Here is a 22,203-nt window from a genome sequence, read left to right as displayed (position 1 = left end):
AATTCTGTGAAGAAAGTCATTGGTAGCTTGCTGGGGATGGCATTGAATCTATAAATTACCTTGGGCAGTATGGCAATTTTCACGATATTGATCATTCCTATCCAGGAGCATGGTATGCTCTTCCATTTGTTTGTGTCCTCTTTTATTTCGTTGAGTAGTGGTTTGTACTTCTCCTTGAAGAGGTCCTTCACATCCCTTGTAAGTTGGATTCCTAGGTATTCTCTTTGAAACAATTGTGAATGGGAGTTCACTCATGATTTGGCTCTCTGTTTGTCTGTTAGTGGTGTATAGGAATGGTTGTGATTTTTGCACATTGATTTTGTATCCTGAGACTTTGCTGAAGTTGCCTATCAGCTTAAGGAGATTTTGGGCTGAGATGATAGGGTTTTCTAAATATACAATCATCTCATCTGCAAACAGGGACAATTTGACTTCCTCTTTTCCTAATTGAATACATTTTATTTCTTTCTCTTGCCTGATTGCCCTGGCCGGAACTTCCAACACTATGTTGAAGAGGAGTGGTGAGAGAGGGCATCCCTGTCTTGTGCTGGTTTTCAAAGGGAATGCTTCCAGTTTTTGCCCATTCAGTATGATATTGGCTGTGGGTTTGTCATAAATAGCTCTTATTATTTTGAGATACATCCCATCAATACCTAGTTTACTGAGAGTGTTTAGCATGAAGGGCTGTTGAATTTTGTCAAAGGCCTTTTCTGCACCTATTGAGATAATCATGTGGTTTTTGTCTTTGGTTCTGTTTATATGATGGATTACCTTTATTGATTTGCATATGTTGAACCAGCCTTGCATCCCAGGGATGAAGCCCACTTGATCATGGTGGATAAGCTTTTTGATGTGCTGCTGGATTCAGTTTGCCAGTATTTTATTGAGGATTTTTGCATCAATGTTCATCAGGGATATTGGTCTAAAATTCTCTTTTTTTGTTGTGTCTCTGCCAGACTTTGGTATCAGGATGATGCTGGCCTCATAAAATGAATTAGGGAGGATTCCCTCTTTTTTTATTGATTGGAATAGTTTCAGAAGCAGTGGTACCAGCTCCTCCATTTACCTCTGGTAGAATTGGGCTGTGAATCTGTCTGGTCCTGGACTTTTTTTGGTTGATAGGCTATTAATTATTGCCTCAATTTCAGAGCCTGTTATTGGTCTATTCAGAGATTCAACTTCTTCCTGGTTTAGTCTTGGGAGGGTGTATATTTCCAGGAATTTATCCATTTCTTCTAGATTTTCTGGTTTATTTGCATAGAGGTGTTTATAGTATTCTCTGATGGTAGTTTGTATTTCTGAGGGATCGGTGGTGATATCCCCTTTATCATTTTTTATTGCATCTATTTGATTCTTCTCTCTTTTCTTCTTTATTAGTCATGCTAGCGGTCTATCAATTTTGTTGATCTTTCCAAAAAACCAGCTCCTGGATTCATTGATTTTTTGAAGGGTTTTTGTGTCTCTATCTCCTTCAGTTCTGCTCTGATATTAGTTATTTCTTGCTTTCTGCTAGCTTTTGAATGTGTTTGCTCTTGCTTCTCTAGTTCTTTTAATTGTGATGTTAGGGTGTCAATTTTAGATCTGTCCTGCTTTCTCTTGTGGGCATTTAGTGCTATAAATTTCCCTCTACACACTGCTTTGAATGTGTCCCAGAGATTCTAGTATGTTGTGTCTTTGTTCTCATTGGTTTCAAAGAACATCTTTATTTCTGCCTTCATTTCATTATGTACCCAGTAGTCACTCAGGATCAGGTTATTCAGTTTCCATGTAGTTGAGCGGTTTTGAGTGAGTTTATTAATCCTGAGTTCTAGTTTGATTGTACTGCCGTCTGAGAGACAGTTTGTTATAATTTCTGTTCTTTTACATTTGCTGAGGAGTGCTTTACTTCCAACTATGTGGTCAATTTTGTAATAAGTGCGGCGTGGTGCTGAGAAGAATCTATATTCTGTTGATTTTGGATGGAGAGTTCTGTAGATGTCTATTAGGTCTGCTTGGTGCAGAGCTGAGTTCAATTCCTTGGTATCCTTGTTGACTTTCTGTCTCGTTGATCTGTCTAATGTTGACAGTGGGGTGTTAAAGTCTCCCATTATTAATGTGTGGGAGTCTAAGTATCTTTGTAGGTCACTCAGGACTTGCTTTATGAATCTGGGTGCTCCTGTATTGGGTGCATATATATTTAGGATAGTTAGCTCTTCTTGTTGAATTGATCCCTTTAGCATTATGTAATTACCTTCTTTGTCTCTTTTGATCTTTGTTGGTTTAAAGTCTGTTTTATCAGAGACTAGGATTGCAACCCCTGCCTTTTTTTGTTTTCCATTTGCTTGGTAGACCTTCCTCCATCCCTTTATTTTGAGCCTGTGTGTGTCTCTGCGTGTGAGATGGGTTTCCTGAATACAGCACACTGATGGGTCTTGAGTCTTTATCCAATTTGCCAGTCTGTGTCTTTTAATTGGAGCATTTAGCCCATTTACATTTAAGGTTAATATTGTTATGTGTGAATTTGATCCTGTCGTTATGATGTTAGCTGGTTATTTTGCTCGTTAGTTGATGCAGTTTCTTCCTAGCCTTGATGTTCTTTACAATTTGGCTTGTTTTTGCAGTGGCTGGTACCAGTTGTTCCCTTCCATATTTAGTGCTTCCTTCAGGAGCTCTTTTAGGGCAGGCCTGGTGGTGACAAAATCTCTCAGCATTTGCTTGTCTGTAAAGGATTTTATTTCTCCTTCACTTATGAAGCTTAGTTTGGCTGGATATGAAATTCTGGGTTGAAAATTCTTTTCTTTAAGAATGTTGAATATTGGCCCCCACTCACTTCTGGCTTGTAGAGTTTCTGCTGAGAGATCTGCTGTTAGTCTGATGGGCTTCCCTTTGTGGGTAACCTGACCTTTCTCTCTGGCTGCCCTTAACAATTTTTCCTGCATTTCCATTTTGGTGAATCTGACAATTCTGTGTCTTGGAGTTGCTCTTCTCAAGGAGTATCTTTGTGGCATTCTCTGTATTTCCTGAATTTGAATGTTGGCCTGCCTTGCTAGATTGGGGAAGTTCTCCTGGATAATATCCTGCAGAGTGTTTTCCAACTTGGTTCCATTCTCCCCGTCACTTTCAGGTACACCAATCAGACGTAGATTTGGTCTTTTCACATAGTCCCATATTTCTTGGAGGCTTTGTTCGTTTCTTTTTATTGTTTTTTCTCTAAACTTCTCTTCTCGCTTCATTTCATTCATTTGATTGTCCATCACTGATACCCTTTCTTCCAGTTGATCAAATTGGCTACTGAGGCTTGTGCATTCATCATGTAGTTCTTGTGCCTTGGTTTTCAGCTCCATCAGGTCCTTTAAGGACTTCTCTGCATTGATTATTCTAGTTAGCCATTCGTCTAATTTTTTTTTCAAGGTTTTTAAGTTCTTTGCCATGGGTTCAAACTTCCTTTAGCTCAGAGTAGTTCGATCATCTGAAGCCTTCTTCTCTCAACTCGTCAAAGTCATTCTCCATCCAGCTTTGTTCTGTTGCTGGTGAGGAGCTGCGTTCCTTTGGAGGAGGAGAGGCACTCTGATTTTTAGGGTTTCCAGTTTTTCTGCTCTGTTTTTTTCCCCATCTTTGTGGTTTTATCTACCTTTGGTCTTTGATGATGGTGACGTACAGATGGGGTTTTGGTGTGGATGTCCTTTCTGTTTGTTAGTCTTCCTTCTAACAGTCAGGACCCTCAGCTGCAGGTCTGTTGGATTTTGCTGGAGGTCCACTCCAGACCCTGTTTGTGTGGGTATCAGCAGTGGATACTGCAGAACAGTGGATATTGGTGAACAGCAAATGTTGCTGCCTGATCATTCCTCTGAAAGTTTTGTCTCAGAGGAGTACCCGGCTGTGTGAGGTGTCAGTCTGCCCCTACTGGGGGTGCCTCCCAGTTATGCTACTTGGAGGTCAGGGACCCACTTGAGGAGGCAGTCTATCTGTTCTCAGATCTCCAGCTGCGTACTGGGAGAACCGCTACTCTCTTCAAAGCTGTCAGACAGGGACATTTAAGTCTGCAGAGGATTCTGCTGCCTTTTGTTTGGCAATGTCCTGCCCCTAGAGGTGGAGTCTACAGAGGCAGGCAGGCCTCCTTGAGCTGCGGGAGGCTCCACCCAGTTCGAGCTTCCTGGCTGCTTTGTTTACCTACTCAAGCCTTGGCAATGGCAGGCGCCCCTCCCCCATCCTGGCTGCCGCCTTGCAGTTTGATCTCAGACTGCTGTGCTAGCAATGAGGGAGGCTCTGTGGGCATAGGACCCTCTGAGCCATGTGCGGGATATAATCTCCTGGTGTGCCGTTTACTAAGACCATTGGAAAAGCGCAGTATTAGGGTGGGAGTGACCCAATTTTCCAGGTGCCTTCTGTCACCCCTTTCTTTGATTAGGAAAGGGAATTCCCTGATCCCTTGCGCTTCCCGGGTGAGGCAATGCCTAGCCCTGCTTCGGCTCATGCTCGGTGCGCTGCACCCACTGTCCTGCACCCACTTTCCGACAATCCCCAGTGAGATGAACACAGTACCTCAGTTGTAAATGCAGAAATCACCCGTCTTCTGCATCGCTCATGCTGGGAGCTGTAGACTGGAGCTGTTCCTATTCGGCCATCTTGGCTCCACCCCCCGCCAACTCATCTTACTTTGATTTATCCACATTTCCTCAGTTCCTCCATGTACAATTGGTCCTTGCTGCTCACACATTCTTTCTTTCAATTTCTTCCTCTTTGAAGTTCATCCTTTGTATTTTCTGTGTGAAGCTTTATTAAATGGTAAATCATTTCCCATGAGCCTTCCTCTGCTGTTTTCTTCCTTTCTTTCTTCATTAATTCAACCAATATTTATTAATCTTCCAAGTGTGAAGCTGGGGATATAGTAATGAACAAGACAGATAAAGAACCTGTCCCTGTCCTCATGGTGCTTAGAATGTGTTAGACTAGGGAAGTGGTGTATGGAGGAAAGATAAATGGAAGCATAGAAACACTACACAGATGTGGGATTGAGCATCTGCATTCTTATACAGAGACATCATCACAAAAAGGCAATTTAAGAAATGGTTTTTGGCCAGGTGCGGTGGCTCACGCCTGTAATCCCAGCACTTTGGGAGGCTGAGGCTGCTGGATCACTTGAAGTCAGGAGTTTGAGACCAGCCTGGCCAACATGGTGAAACACCGTCTCTACTAAAAATACAAAAATCAGCCAGATATGGTGGCATGTGCCTGTAATCCTAGCTACTCGGGAGGCTGAGGCAGAAGAATCAGCTTGAACCAGGGAGGTGGAGGTTGCAGTGAGCCGAGATCGCGCCACTGCACTCCAGCCTGGGTGACAGAGTGAGACTCTGTCTCAAAAGAAAACAAAACAAAACAACAACAACAACAACAAAAGAAATGGTTTTTATCTTTCATCTGATTTTTGTATTCTGCATTATTGCTTCTCTGGGACTCAAGTAAAGAATATTTGCAGTAGTTTAGACAGTTCTAAGTTAATGCTACATGAAACTGTTAGAATGTTGTCTTCATCTCTCAGTCCCTTAAATCCAATTTCAAAAGATAAAAATTTGCTTTTGTTCAGAGTATTCAAAGGATGTGATCTAGACTCTAAAGTGCTAGCCTGTTTCTTAAAAATGATTTTATGTGGCCGGGTGCGGTGGCTCACGCCTGTAATCTCAGCACTTTGGGAGGCCGAGGTGGGTGGATCACGAGGTCAGGAGTTCGAGACTAGCTTAGCCAACATGGTGAAACCCTGTCTCTGCTAAAAGTAAAAAAATTAGCCGGGCATGGCAGCACGCGCCTGTAATCCGAGCTACTCGGGAGCCTGAGGCAGGAGAATCGTTGGAACCCAGGAGGCGGAGGTTGCTGTGAGCCGAGATTTTGCCACTGCACTCCAGCCTGGGCAACAGAGCAAGACCCCGTCTCAAAAAAAAAAATTATGTTCACACCTTATGTATTTTATTTAGAAAGTATTTTAGCTATAATAAATTATAAAATTGAGATTAATTTATACATACAGTTTTTAGAATTGTACATTCAGGATTTAAACTTCAACCACATGGGTATGGTTTAGTACTATTATGTTTTAAATATAGAAAACTGTGATTTTACATTCTGAGGTAATTTTGTGAAAAACTCACTGTATTTTACATGAATTTTGATTGTATACTCGATTTTTTTTTTTTTTTTACAGTGGTACTGAACTGGGAGGTCTTATTACAGTACTGTGCTTCTTTTTCAACCATGGAGAGGTTTGTTCTCTAGAAAGCAATTTTTAAGAAATAGAAGAGGCTGTAGAGGAACAAGGAAATATACTCATGAAAACAATATTTAATTGTATACTACTTATGACTTCACAATATTTTAAAGGCCCTTGTGTTATAAGTTGATATTTTAATCATGTTGATTGAAATGTTTAAATAGCTAGAATTTCAAACATGAAATCTCTTGCCTTATTTTTAGTAAATATATACATATGCATATATTCTGTAGAGAAAAGGAAATATTGTACTTGTTGAGTTGAATCATATCATGCACATTATCTGATTTATTCCCACTAAACTTTTTTTGTGGGTGATGGTAGCCTCACCATACAAGTTATGAAATTTAAATTTAGAGAAAATTAAGTTACTTATCCACTTTCCACATTTACTACATGATGAAGCTGGATTTCCCATTCTATGTCTGTCTGCCTCTAAAACCTCACATATATATTAATTTATATTTTATAAATTATAAAATTATAGTTATATTTTATAAAAACATATATATATATATAACATATATATTCAACTTTTTTATTGTGGTCAGAATAAGTAACATATGATCTGCCCTCTTAACAGATTTTTAAGTGTATAATATAGTATTAACACAATGTTGTATAGCAGATCTCCAGAACTTATTCACCTTGCCTAACTGAAACTTTGTATGCATTGCTCTCCCCTTAACAACTATGAAAGAGGCCTCAGGCCTGACAGCAGGGACACAGTTAAGACACTGCCACCTGCTCCCTCACTTCTTTCTGTTACATCATGCTGTCTGTTCAGTAATGCAAAATGCTGAATTCAAAATAGACATTAACTTACTAATTCAGCCCAATGAAACATAGTCCACCTAAAAAAGAGCTCATAGAAGCTTATTTCAAATACGATGGATTCATTCAACAAATTATTGAGTACATACCACGTCCATGCTCTGCTAAATGCTGAGGATATGGCAATGAAAAAGAGAGAGATTCTGACTACTAGCTCTTGGGAGCAAAACATTTAATATGTTATGACACAGGTTACATAGGGTAGAAGTATTTTTTTTTTTCAAGATGGAGTCTTGCTCTGTCACCCAGGCTGGAGTGCAGTGGCGCGATCTCAGCTCTCTGCAACCTCCGTCTCCCAGGTTCAAGCAATTCTCCTGCCTCAGCCTCCTGAGTAGCTGGCATTACAGGCATGTGCCACCATGCTCAGCTAAATTTTTGTATTTTTAGTAGAGATGGAGTTTCACCATGTTGGCCAGGCTGGTCTCGAACTCCTGACCTCATGATCCACCCGCCTCGGCCTCCCAAAGTACTGGGGATTACAGGCGTGAGCCACCACGCCCAGCCAGGGTAGAAGTACTTTTATCCATTGCTCTTGGGTTAATTTTTAAAAATCAGTTAGATAAAGGAATCATAAAAATTATACATAAAAGCCTTATATATATTATTTTAAAGCAAACAAATGCATTGTCATTCAACAATGTGCTGACCTAAAGACAAAGGTTTTTCTCTGAGTGTTCCAGACAACTGTTGGTATAAGTTGACTTTCTTATATGTATCATAATTCCTCTTCCAACATTTACAATTTTGGTATCTTGGAAGAGAAGCAATAACTTTTAAGACTCTTGCAAAGTAATAAGAGTTCACATTCTTTCTAGAATTTCAGAATTTTTGATGGAAAATTTTTCTTATACTCTGACCCATATGTCTTAGAAGTAATTTTAAAGTTTGTGTGAAAATTTAATACTTTCATTACATGCATCACATTTGTAGTTCCCAAATACTTCTAGTTGTTTTTAAAATATATACTTAACCTTTTTTAAGGTACATTTTACAAATTCTGAGGCAATCGTAGCTATTCGAAGTGTGTATTTATATTCATTCATACTTGTTATGTAGAAACCCTCTTGGTGCTTGCGAATGACCTAGGTGACATTTGTTTAGCTATTTGTCTTGGCATGCATATATCCCAAAGCCTGGGATGCCAGGATCATATGCCAGGATCATACTGCAGGGCTGGGCTGTGGATCTAGTTGGTCAGTCCCAGAATTCTCACAACTCTTATACGTACAATCTTGTTTGTCCCTTGGGCTTCCTTTTGCTCGGTCTAATATATCTGTAGCTGGTTTCTGGACATGGTAGTTAACTGCTCACTACATAATGGTCTCATGAGTTAAGAGAGCTTCAAAAACTGAGAAGCTATGCCAGACACTCAGAAATGGGATCTAGTGAGCCTAGTATTAAAATTACTAAAACAAACTCACCCCTGGTTTTTTAATATGTTTGTTGTAGTAAACAGGATGTAAAGTGGGCATTTTGTTGATTTCAGGCCACCCGTGTGATGTGGACACCACCTCTCCGTGAAAGTTTTTCCTATCCTTTCCTTGTACTTCAGATGTATGTTTTAACTTTGATTCTCAGGTAACTTCGATTTATAAAACAAAGGCAAATAAATTATAATTTAAGTTTCTTAAAATATACTTCAATTCAGCACTTTGGGAGGCCGAGGTGGGTGGATCACTTGAGGTCAGGAGTTCGAGACCAGCCTGGCCAACATGGTGAAACCTCATCTCTACTAAAATACAAAAATTAGCCGGGCATGGTGGTGTGCATCTGCCATCCCAGCTACTTGGGAGGCTGAGGCAGGAGAATTGCTTGAACTCGGGAGGCGGAGGTTTCAGTGAGCCGAGATTGTGCCACTGCACTCCAGCCTGGGCAAGAGAGCAAGACTCCCTCTAAAAAAATGTAAATATATATATTACATATATATACTTCAATCTATGAAGTTGTAATTACCAAATTTAGACCATTTTTTAGTTATTTTAAAAGTAAATTGAGTATAGGGTTAAGAAAATAATTTAAAATTGCTATGTAAAAATTGCTCTCCGTTTAAGAGTGTAGGCTACAGGTTTTAGATAACTACATTATGTTTTAATAAACCAAAAGGTATGTGTTTGTATATAGTTTGCCAAGATTCAAAAGTTTTTGAGAAACAATTACATTTTCTCTTCACAGTTGAAGTACTCTGACATTGTTTTCTAACCTGTGGTTTTGATAACTGTGCCATGAAAAAAGTGTTCTGTGTGCAAATGAATTTGGGAAATGCGGAGTTAGATGGATAAGGAGTATATATATTCACATATTTATGAAGCATTTCTGAACAACCAATGTTTCTAACAGGACAACCAGTTTCATTTCAAACTTTTTTTTTTTGGATACACTTTTTTTGTAGGGATTACATTTATAAGCATTTTAGATATTTAAGAGGTCTGAGAAATGAACAAAAAACCCCATAAGTGGTAGAATAGTATAAATAACCTTATCAGAGAAATAAGTTTGATAGAATACTAATGAGAACTCTCACTGAATGAAATAATGATCACTGTCTCCTCCAAACTCCCAGAGGACCCCATTCTTCACCTACTAGTCCCTGGGAGATTCTGCCTTCTATAAAAATCATTTGTTTGTCTTCTTTGTTTTTTAAAACAGTAAATTTATGAATCTTCCACACATACACAAATTTTTATTTATTTATTTAGAGATGAGGTCTTGCTCTGTCACCCAGGCTGGAGTGCAGTGGCACGATCTGCTCACTGCAACCTCTGCTTCCCAGGTTCAAGCGATTCTCCTGCCTCAGCCTCCCAAGTAGCTGGGATTATAGGTGCACGCCACCATCCCCAGCTAATTTTTGTATTTTTAGTAGAGGCAGGGTTTTACCATGTTGGCCAGGCTGGTCTCGAACTCCTGACCTCAAGTGATCCACCCGCTTCAGCCTCCCAAAGTGCTGGGATTACAGGTGTGAGCCACTGTGCCTGGCCAATTACATGTATTTAAAAGTACCACTGTACTTTTAAACAGGGACCATGCCATATTTATCTCTTTAACCACAGAACACTGCACACGTCCATGCAAATATTTGTGGCACTCAGATAAAGCTAATTGAAGGGTGGTAAATAGTAGTGTACTGGGGTGGCACAAACCTTGAGAATGGAGCAGGCCAACTTCTGATTTCTTACCAACCTGACAAGTATATTCTGGGGTTGAATTTGGATTTAGGAACCTCCTCCTCACTCAGATTTCTATATCTTTGCTCTACAGTTTGCCTTCTCTCAAAGATTAGGTGATGGAAGCTGCCCATTCTTCATCACCCCTTGCTATTCATTCCCAGTTTAATTCCTAGAAAGGTGGGTTATTTTTATTTTTTTGAAGTGATATCAGTCTGGTCAGCCAGGGGTTTCATGGAATAAAATGTCTTAATTAGAATATTTAGGGTTGTATCATTGAGGGCATGTGCTATACTCTGTGTCTTAGTCAAAAGTAATTTTTGTTTGAAGAATATAAGATTACAAAGTACATAATGAGTATTTTATGATAAGATTAGTAAGCAATATGAACATTTAGAATTTTGTTTTTGAAAATTTATATATGATTGTACAAAGATTCATCAAAATCCAGTACAGAATTTATAAAAGGAAGAGTTACAGTTTTATTATTTATGTAAAATGTTTGTGTTTCTTTTTTCATATCTAAAAGTTACTGTAATTCTCTGTGGTAAAAGGTATTGGTTCCCAATACATCTCAGTAATGCAGAATGGACAATTTAAACTTCCACATGCTTCAGCTGAATTCTAGAATGATTTTTTAATTTTTTAAGATTCCTTTTCCTTAAATTTTTCCCATAGTTTTTAACTTATTACTTTGTCAGCACTTACATTTCTCTTCAATGTTTTTTGAAGCACAAAAGTGGTGGTATATAAAAGTTGTTGCTACACATACAGGAGAAGCATGTTGAGGTGTGCAGGGACAGCACCACATCCTATTTTCTGACCTCCTTGCTGGAGTAATAAATTTCTAATGTCATGCATATGTAGAGGAAAAAGAGCTTTTGTATTTAAAATATTTAATGGTAAATTACAATGTTAATTTTAAAACTCTAATTTTGATTACTTCATGCAAGGAATGAAGTATTTCAAGTTCTTTTTAGTATACTTTACAAAGTTAACTATATTTTGTTGTATTATAGTAAAGGTAATGGAATAATGTAGATTTTATCATTTTGCTATTAGTCTTTCTTTTCAGCGACAGCCCATTTTTAGGGTGAAACTTACTGGTATCAATTCTCTCTATTAAGGACCTCAAGCAATGATAGAAGGCCCTTCATTGCACTCTGTCTTTCCAATGTTGCTTTTATGCTTCCCTGGCAATTTGCTCAGTTTATACTTTTTACACAGGTAAGATGATTTTTTAAATTAATTTTTATTTTTATTTTAAGTTCTGGGGTACATGTGCGGGATGTACAGGTTTGTTACGTAGGTAAATGTATGCCATGGTGGTTTTTGCATCTATCAACCCATCACCTAGGTGTTAAGCCCAGCATGCATTAGCTGTTTTTCCTAATGTTTTCCCCACCCCATCCCTTGACAGGCCCCAGTGTGTGTTGTTCCTCTCCCTGTGTCAATGTATTCTCATTGTTCAGCTCCCACTTATAAGTGAGAACATGTGGTGTTTGGTTTTCTGTTCCTGTTGCTGAGGATAATGGCCTCCAGCTCCATTCATGTCCCTGCAAAGGACCTGATCTTGTTCCTTTTTATGGCTACGTAGTATTCCATGGTGTATATGTGCCACATTTTCTTTATCCAGTCTTTCACTGATGGGCGTTTGGGTTAATTCCATGTCTTTGCTATTGTGAATAGTGCTGCAGTGAAGACATGGGTGCACGTGTCTTTGTAATAGAAGGATTTATATTCCTTTGCATATATTAATTAAATTGAATGCAAGATGTACTTGGTTGTTTCCATAGAAATTTTTAAATATGGTTACATTTACGCCCTAAAAGATTTTCAAAATAGGAAATAAAGTTTACTTAAAGGTATGATTTTTATGAAATAATATAATTCCACATTCTTTTACTATATTGATTAGTTTGACAGATTTTAAGGCTCGACATGTGAAAGAGTTTTTCTATTATTTTTATTCACAAATGTTATTTTTGGTGTTTGAGATAATATCTGTATATATCTACCTAGAGATTTTCCTTTTGTCCTGGGAATCCTTCTGGGTGCCAAGCTACACAGCATGCTAAGGGCCAATCCTACTCTTGACAGCAGGACGTTCTGCTTCTAATCCAGCTAAACGTTGGCTGTTTTATCTGTGGAGCAGAATTTTACCTGGCACCGTTTCTGCGAGCTTTAATCTTAAAGCTCATCATTGCTTAAGTGAGCTGAGCCCATATCCTGTTTCTAAAGCAACTACATAACTAGTAACAAGAAACTGAACTGGGGAAGCAGAGAGTAAATGGAGAATTTTGATGACATTTCATGATACTAAGATTTTCCATCAGAGCTCCTTCCTACATAACAAATGCTGATGATAATAATAATATTCTATATTGAAAGTGAGAAATTCTGCCAAGAAGTCTCATGCTGCCAATAGCCTACAAAGAATGAAATTATAACCCCAGCTCAATTGGTGCTGCATATTTAAAGTATTCCCTCTGTTTTACTTCATAATAGTTGGCCCCTTTCAGGTTATAACACAGACATTATTCTATGTTTTTCATTATTTGCACATGCCAACAGAGTGGAATAGATTTTTAATGAGCATCATTTCATTGCAAGCAAATTTATTAATCCAGTGATACTGATGAAACTAAGAAGCTCTTTGGGGCCGGGCGCGATGGCTCACGCCTGTAATCCCAGAACTTTGGGAGGCTGAGGCGGGTGGATCACTTGAGGTCAGGAGTTCAAGACCAGCCTGGCCAAGATGGTGAAACCCCATCTCTACTAAAAATACAAAAAAATTAGCCGAGCATGGTGGTGGGCTCCTGTAATCTTGGGAGGCTGAGGCAGAGAATTGCTTGAACCCAGGAGGTGGAGGTTGCAGTGAGCCGAGATCACGCTACTGCACTCCAGCCTGGGTGACAGAGTGAGACTCAGTTTAAAAAAAAAAAAAAGAAGTTATTGGGTAAGTTTGATATTGCTGTTAATGATTTTCTAGTCATTCTCTGGATATATACTAGGCTTTTATTTTTCTTTACTAATGTGTATAGTTTTTTTTGTATGTGTGTGTTTCATGCTTACAGAGGGATAATTCAATGTTATTTTCTGGGAGTACTTTAAGATTTTATTCTTAATTGTGTTTTTCGTAGATTAAGGTTAAAATTAGTTCATTGTGCAACCACATCTGGTTAATTTTTTAATTTTTTGTAGGGATGAGGTATCACCATCTTGCCCAGGCTGCTCTTGAACTCCTGGGCTCAAGCAGTCCTCCTATCTTGGCCTCCCAAAATGCTGGGAGTATAGGCGTGAGCCACCATGCCTGGCCCAATTTTTTTTTTTTATGACTTCTGTGCTCTCCTGGAATTTTCAATCTTATCAGTTATTTCCTTGAACATTTGAAGCATAGTTTAAAGATATATCTGATTATGCCAGAGAAGTGTTTGAGTGATCTCCAAGCTAAGAATAGTTTTTATATATTTAGAGGGTTATAGAACAAAAATAGAAAAAGAATATACAAGAGACTGTATGTGACCAACAAAGCATAACATATTTATTATCTGGCCTTTTATATAATAAATGTGCTGATCCCTGATCTAAATCTTTTGTGGATCTATTTCTATTGTGTTAGTGATAGTGTCTTATCTCCATCTATGCTGGGTTATTTTTGATGTGGTGCTGAACATTATATATGAAAAATTGGAGAGGCGAGTAAAAAGCACTAACAAATCTTGAACCACCTTTATGCAATCAGATTGAGATGATCCGTAGATGCATTTCAGTCTTTCTGAGGGCTGCTTGATTTCTGGTTCACTATTACAGTATGGCCTTTTGAAACTCCAAACTAAAGCACCCTTCTTGGTGCACTCTGACTGCTGAATCTGCTGAAATGCCTGCTCAGCTTGTTGGTCTTCCAACTGCCTCTCAGCTGGCAGGCATCTGCCTCTGTTGAAATTGGCAGATACCTCTGGGAGAAAAGTGGCCCAAAATGTCATGCTCATTGGTATAGATTGCCATCTATCTTTTTAATTCCTCATTTGCTTTGTTAATAGTCTGTGGCTTTTATACATATTTTAAAAATGTTTTTATTTATATATTTATATTTTTCCTAGCCATTCTAGTTCTTAGTGGGAAGATTGGTTCAAATTCCTTTGCTTACCATTATTAGAACTGTAGCCCTCCTCTTATATTTATTTTGCCTGTGAATAGTAAAGTGTTAGTTTTCTATACTTTTTTTCACTTTTGCTTTTTTATATTATTTCAGATAGCATCATTATTTCCCATGTATGTTGTGGGATACATTGAACCAAGCAAATTTCAGAAGATCATTTATATGATCATGGTAACATTTTTAATATATATAAGTCAAATATTAAGATAGGTTCTCAGAGTTTATAAAATCGAAGTGATTCTGTTTTATAGGGTACTTCCTCTTTGGTAATATTTAATACATATGGTATTGGTGATATCCAGAAGGAAAACTGGAAATGTATATTATAGATGACATATTATAACAGATTATTCTTTCAACTGGACTGTAGATGTGTTTTATTCTCTAGAACTTTTATTTTTATGTTTTACTTATTATTATTACTACTTTTAAAACTGCCTTTTCTTTCTCAGACATGAGATTTTTAGCATTTTGCCTGAATATGACACTCTAACTGAAATTTTATATTCTTGCAATTTTGTTTTTGGCTTAGGTCCCAAACATAGCTTCCTTAGAAACATATAAAAAGTTAGTAAAGCTCCATAAATAATAGAAGTCCTGAAGTCTAACAAAAATATGATTAGTAAAACTGGTGTTTATAACTAAGTCTTTCTTATTATATTACTCCATTGTTAAAACAATAGAAATCATAGACTTATTTTTCATTGTTCCAAGTAGCAGATGGAGAAAAAGTTAAATTCTGCCAGATAGAGTTTATGGTCTTGAATTTTAATACTTAGAATCTAGCAGTGACTTGAAGTTCTATTATCATTTGGCCAAGGGTCATTCATCTTTATGCAAATAAATTTGCATTAGAAATGGCTATATACCTACAAAATATGCATTATGCCAATATATGTAATAACCATAAAATGTATTTTTTTCATTTTTTTCAGATTTCAGTTACCCTTAGTTTCATTTTGATGTTTGGAAATTCAATGTACTTATCTTCTTATTATTCTTCATCTTTGTTAATGACATGGGTAAGTGTTTAGTTCATAAAGTTGGGTTTTTTTAACCTGCCAAATAGCATGTTTTCCTGTCTAAAACAGGTATAAGAGAATAAATAGGCCCTTTCCTGATTATCACTCAACATGACAAAATTCTTCCCAAGCAAAGCTTTTTATTTATCTTATCCTTGAAAAATATTATAGTAGGAAGTTTTTCTTTTTAAGACAGTGCCCAAGTAAATATTTAAAAATGATCATAAAGTAATAAGACTTACTTTAATCATATCCCATTTTATGGTAAAAATGACTTCTTTTCTCCTAAGTCACTTGAGGAGGTTAAATACTCATTGCAGTGACACTGCCATTGCCCAGAACATTTTTGGAACTCCTCTGAGTTTCCTTCACAGACTATGGCACATTCTTTAGTATGTCTTGCCTTTCAAGAGTGGATTTGATTTTTGGAAATGACCAAAATTTTGTGAATATTTTGTGTGATTGGGCTGGGTAATACAGATCTTGCTCAAACGATGGTGTGACAGTAAAGTCATAAGACTGATTATTTTGCACCTATAACTAAATTATTTCTGAAGGCAGTTTAGAAAGTGTAGTTCCAAACTACTTTGAGCGATGGCAAGATAATTAGAATAAGTGTGCAGTCTCCTCACGGGAACTACATGGAATGACACTCTTTTGGATATGTGTTTGGAAGGGTGGTTTAGTAAGTCAGTTCTATTACATTGTAGTTATACTTCTGATATCTATAAGCCAGAACCTAGAATATTGTCCTGTACCTCCCATCTCCACACTGATCAGAAATGATACCAACTATGGTAATGCTAAAATATAGCACTTTTCCATGTATGGTCAGTGATTTAATCTTTTGGGATTGCCCTTATGTTTTAACATTTTTGCTTTCCATATCCTTTTTCCCTCATAGTAATCCCTCCTCTTTCTCTCCCAGAAAAAATGCTCTTTCTTTCCAACATTTTGTCAAACTATTTCACCATTACAGAGTAGAGGACTCCTAATAGTGTGCTCATCTACCTCTTTTAATGAAAACTTTTTTTTATTTTGAAATATAGTACAGATACTGCATAAAGCAAATGTTTTGTGTGCTGACTTAGTGCTGGCTAATACTGATGAGTACAATGTCCCCTTCGTGTCTGCAGGGATTGATTCCAGGACACCCCCAAACCCTGTGGATACTAAAATCTGCAGATGTTCAAGTTTCTTATATAAAATGGTGTGTTATTTGCATATAATCTATGCACATCTTCCTATATACTTTAAATCATCTCTAGATTACTTACAACGTCTAATGCAATATAAATACTATGCAAATAGTTGTATACTGTATTGTTTTTTCATTTGTACTTTTTTAAACTGTTGTATTATTATTATTTCGAATATTTTCTATCTGCTGTTGGTTGAATCTGCAGCAACTGGAACCCATGGATGTGGAGGGCTGACTGTGTTATGTATTATGTGGCAAACATTCTTAAACTACCATTATACCAAAATTGTAACTTTCTAAATGAGTGTAGAAGCCTCCATGTGACCTGTCCCAAAGCATTCTCTTGTACTGCCCTAAAACGATAATGACTATCTTGACTGCTATGATAGTAACTTTCCAGCATCCCTTTATAGTTTCATCACTTAAGTTTCTCTTTTTAGCTACAAGTTTCCTGCATATCTGCCTGGTTTTATCCTCATGAAATTTATTTGTCGAAGAACCACAGTCATAGAACATGTGGAGGATTTCATGGTCCAGATTTTGCTTTTTGAGTTCTTGTGGTGTAGCTAAGCATGTTCCTTTGTCTCATGGTATAGCTTATTAGAAATTGGATCTGAAACTTGGATTGCTTCAGGCTTGATCACTTTTGCAAGTCTTTAGTATTGTTCTTTCATTAAAAGGCACATAATGTCTCTCTTTATGGTACTAGCCTTCAGTGCCTTATGCTGGATCTGTTAATTCATTAGGGATTGCAAAGTGGTCATGTTCTAATCTGTCATCTAAAGTTCATTTAGGAGAAGTAAAGTAAATGTTGATTTACCTCTTTATTTGCAAGTTTTAAAAATAATGAATTGATTCCCTGTCATCTTCCAAATGTGGGCTCTTTGGGCTGTGTATGTGTGTGTTTAGGTTTCATTAAGAACATAGGGATTTAAACATTTTTGATGTATTTCAAGTTAATTGAAGTTAATATCTTTACTCATTCTCAGATTGTTTCTTTGTTGACCAGGGGAGCCTCTTTAGGTTTCTCCTAAGTTCTCTGACATGACACTGGTGGTCTGATAGCATACTTGTGTCATGTATGACAAGTTTTTCCAGGTCTCTCTTGTGTACTCCTGCCCAAAACCTGGAGGAAGCCATTCCTGCAAGGCACCCTTCTTGCCTTTATTGGGGAAATCGTGTTTTAAGACTGCAGTCTGGGACCCAAGGATGCTCATTGCTACTGAGTAGGTCATTGTTTCTAGGCCTTATTAGTGGGCAGAGCTAGGAAATATTATAGGTTGCAGGCTCTCTCTTTTTCTTTAAAAATCTACCATGAAAATATGAGTGTGTGCAAGTGTGTGTGTGCATGCATTTATGGTAAACTAGCTCACAAGTTCTGATGGGTATTTCCAAATCAAATTCAAGAATATAGGGTTTTTACTTAACTCTTTCTATCCTGTATTTGTTTTTTTGTTTCTCTTGGGTCTCAAGAAGCCAGGGGATGATAGAATATCATATATCCATTTGCCTTCTCCCAAAGTGTATGCATGAGAATTGCTATACTGCACCACGCACATGATTATGAGAAATAAAGACTTTTTTGCATATCCTTCTTTCATTCTCTTCACCCATTTTTTTAACTAATTCTGTATCTATATTGTCAGAACATAGAGTATTGCATACTGTACTTTCTGCCTTATCAACCTTATTTCATGTTTTTATGTGAATAAATATGCATTTATTTATCACCAGTCTTTATGTTGTTATCTCCTAGTTATCTTGGTGATTTTAGTCTTGTTCTACAAGAGAATTCCTTCAATTCTGATGTGTTTGTCACAGTTTGTTTTGTCGCCTTTTACTTGAAAGTGAAGTTGGCTCTATGTAAAATTCTTGTCTCTTTTATTTTTACTTTTTCTTTCTTTTCTTCTTCTTTTTTTTTTTTTTTTTTTTTTTTTTTGAGACGGAGTTTCGCTCTTGTTGTCCAGGCTGGAGTGCAATGGTGCAGTCTTGGCTCACTGCAACCTCCAACTCCTGGGTTCAAGAGATTCTCTTGCCTCAGCCTCCCGTGTAGCTGGGATTACAGGCGCCTGCCACCACGCCCAGCTAATTTTTGTATTTTTAGTAGAGACGGGGTGTCACCATGTTGGCCAGGCTGGTCTCGAACTCCTGACCTCAGGTGATCTGCCCGCCTCTGCCTCCCAAGTGCTGGGATTACAGGTGTGAGCCACCACACCCAGCTGTCTCTTTTATTTTTTGCTTTGAGTACTTGTTTTACTTCTGCCCAAAAGGGTTGCTATTAAAAGTGTTACAAGTTTTGATACGTTATAAACGTATCACTTTCTCTTGAATACTTTTATTTCTTTTTTTATTTCTAAAAGTTTCTTCTCTTCACCTTTTATAGCTCTTAAGGCATTATTGTTATGTTCATTTCCTCATATTCCTTCTAGTTTTTTATGTCTGAAATTATTTTTGTTTTATTTCAAATTATTTGATTTCTGTCAGCTCATTTCTCAGTTTTTCTGATTTTGATTTATGTCATTCTTTCACATATTTTAGTATTTTTAAATATCTTATTTTAAATGGCTCATTTTGAAATGTAAGTTTTGTTTAATTGTTCAGTCTTTCATCCTTCAGTAACTGTGTTAGCTATAGGATTTTTCAGAGAAGCCCTTTATCAGGTTAAAGAAATTCCCTTCTGTTCAGCTTGCTGAGTTTTTTCAAAAATGAATTTTGAAGATATATCATATAGTTTCTCTTTTCTGTTTTGTTAATGTGCTGCATTATATTGGTTGATTTTCAAATGTTATAGCATCTTTGCGTTCCTTGAATAGACCTCACTTTGGTCATGCTGTTTTATTATTTTTTGTTGGATACAGCTTTCTAAAATTGTACTTACGATTTTGCACCTAAGTGCATGACAATAATTGGTTCATAGTTTTCTTGTGACATCTTTGTCTTTTTTGGTATCGTGGCAATGCTGGCCTCATAAAATGAGTTAAGAAGTGTTACCTCTTCTCCAGTTTTCTGAAGAATTTGTGTAAAATCCTTATGATTTCTTCCCTAAATATTTGCTAGAATTTACCAGTGAAACCATCTAGGACTTTCTTTGTAGGAATGTTTTTAACTACAAGTTCCATTTCATTAATAAGGTATAAGGCTATTCGTGTTATCCATTTCCTCTTGAGTGAACTTTTGTTGTATCTTTCAAGGAATTTTTTTATTTTATTTACGATGTCAAATTCATTGACAAAGGCATAATATTTTATTTCTTTTATGTATCTATAGTATCTGTAGTGATAGTTCCTCTTTCATTCCTGGTATTAGATGTTTGTGTTCTATTTTTTTTTTCTCATCAGTCTGGTTAGAGGTATATCAATTTTATTAATTTTCTCAAGGAACCAGCTTCTGTTTTCATTGATTTGCTCTACTGTTTCATTGATTTCTACTCAGTCTTTGTTACCTCATTTCTTTTGCTTACTTTGGGTTTTGCTCTGCTTTTTTTCTAGTCTTTTTTTTTTTTTTTTAAGGTATAAAGCAAGGTCATTGACTTGAGACCTTTCCTGTTTTTTGTTTTTTGTTTTTAAACACAGGTGTTTAGTGCTATAAACTTTTCTCAAAGTACTGCTTTATCAACATCCCACATATTTTGATAAAGTACATTTTAAAATTTATTTCATGTTATTGTCATACATTTTACTTAAACATGTGATATAGAAATCTCAATAAATTTTTGTTTTTATTTAAACAGTAAATTACCTTTTAAAAGTATTTAAAATTTTTAAAATGTTATATATTTACCCTGTAGTTACCATTTTCGGTGCCTTTTACTTGTGTACGGCCAGATTGACCTACTGTATTCTTGCTGTCTGAAAGACCTCCTTTAACATTTCCTTTAGTGCAAATCACCTGGTCATGAAGTCTTTATTTTGCCTTCGTTTTTGAAAGGTATGTTTCCTGGGTGTAGAATTGCAGGTTAACAGCACTTTTCTTTAAGAATTTAAAAGATGCTGCTTGACTTGTCTTGTTGTTTGCATTTTTTTTCTTATGAAATCTGTTGACATCTCTACGCTTTTGTCTATAAATAATATGTTACTTCTCTAGCTATTCCTAGCTAGAGATAAGATTTTCTCTTTACCACTGATTTTGAGCAGTTTGTTTATATAATGTGCCTTACTATAGCTTTCTTTATGTTTCTTGTATTTAGGATTAATTGAAATTCTTAGATCTTTAGGTTTACAATTTTTATCAAATTTGGAAAAATTTTGGCCATTATTTCTTCAAATATTTTTCTGCCTCCCCACCTCACTTTCATTTAGGGACTCTCATTACATGTATATTGGGCTGCTTGAAATTGTTCAGTGGTTCATGGAGCCTATGTTTATTTTTGTTCTTTATTTAATTTTGGATAGTTACTATTGCTGTGTCTTCAAGAGTTCACTAGTTGTTTTTCTGCAGTATCTAACCTGTTGTTAATCACATCCAGTGTATTTCTCTTTTAAGTCATTGTAGTTTTCATATCTAAAAGTTCATTTTGGATCTTTGAAGTATTTTTGTGTCTCTAGTTAACATGTTCTTTCTCTGTTACCACTTCTTCACCATGTGTAATACAGTTTTACTAACTGCCTCAGTGACTCCACCTGCTAATTCTGTCATCTGTGTCAGTTTCAATTAATTGTTTCTTCTTCTCATATCGGGGTTGTGTTTTCTTAAGTGTTTGCATGTTGGCAATGTTTACTTTGATGCCAGGCTTTGTGACTTTTACCTTGTTAGCTGCTGGATTATTTTCTTATTCCTATAGATATTCTTGAGCTTTTTTCTGTGATGCAGTTAAGCCACTTGAACATAGGCTGATCTTTTCAGGTCTTGCTTTTAAGATTTGTTAGCTGGAATTAAAGTACTAGTTAGTTTATGGCTAATATTGCTGCTCTCTGAAGCAAACTCTTCTGTGTAGACTACCCGATGTGCCCTTTGGCTGCACTATTTTATATTCCCACCAACAGTGCATAAGCATTCCAATTTTTCTACATTTTTGCGAAGACTTGTTACTTCTGGTTTAGTTTTGGTTTGTTTTGTTTTATAATGGCCATCCTAACAGGTTTGAGGTGGTATCTCATTGTGGTTTTGATTTACATTTCCCTGATGATAAGTGATGTTGAACATCATTTTAAATACCTGTTGGACATTTGTATTTATTCTTTGGAGAAATGTTTATTCAAGTGCTTTGCTCATTTTTAAAAGAAATATTTGTGTGTGTGTGTGTGTGTGTGTGTGTGTGTGTTTTGCTATATTCATCAGAGATACTGGCCTGTAGTTTTCTTGTAGTATCTTTTTCTGGATTTGGTATCAGAGTAATGCGGGCCTCATAAAATGTGTATAGAAGTGTCTCTTCAGTTATTTGGAAGAGCTTGAGAAGGATTGGTGTGAATTCTTATTTAAATGTTTCATAGAATTCTCCAGTGAAGCCATCTGGTTCGAGGTTTTCCTTTGTTGAGAAAATTTTTATTACTGATTTAATCTCCTTATTAGTTATAGATCTGTTGAGTTTTTTTGTGTTTTCATAATTTACTCTTGGTAGGTTGTATGTTTCTAGAAATTTATTT

General features: G+C 36.7%; 1 protein-coding gene across 1 annotated transcript in view; it reads left to right on the top strand.

Moving 5' to 3' along the window:
* Positions 1-22,203, top strand: part of LOC100985493 (probable C-mannosyltransferase DPY19L2) — a 100,746-nt gene that overhangs the window by 22,634 nt on the left and 55,909 nt on the right. The window contains exons 4-8 of the mRNA XM_055114791.2: positions 6,176-6,233; positions 8,562-8,653; positions 11,364-11,463; positions 14,492-14,569; positions 15,334-15,420. Coding sequence (XP_054970766.1) covers positions 6,176-6,233; positions 8,562-8,653; positions 11,364-11,463; positions 14,492-14,569; positions 15,334-15,420 — 415 coding nt within the window. The remainder of the gene's footprint in view (positions 1-6,175; positions 6,234-8,561; positions 8,654-11,363; positions 11,464-14,491; positions 14,570-15,333; positions 15,421-22,203) is intronic.

The sequence above is a fragment of the Pan paniscus genome, chromosome 6, assembly GCF_029289425.2.
Source record: "Pan paniscus chromosome 6, NHGRI_mPanPan1-v2.0_pri, whole genome shotgun sequence".
Lineage (NCBI taxonomy): Eukaryota > Metazoa > Chordata > Mammalia > Primates > Hominidae > Pan > Pan paniscus.
Note: the sequence above shows the minus strand (reverse complement) of the source record. Positions and strands in the feature narration are given on the sequence as shown.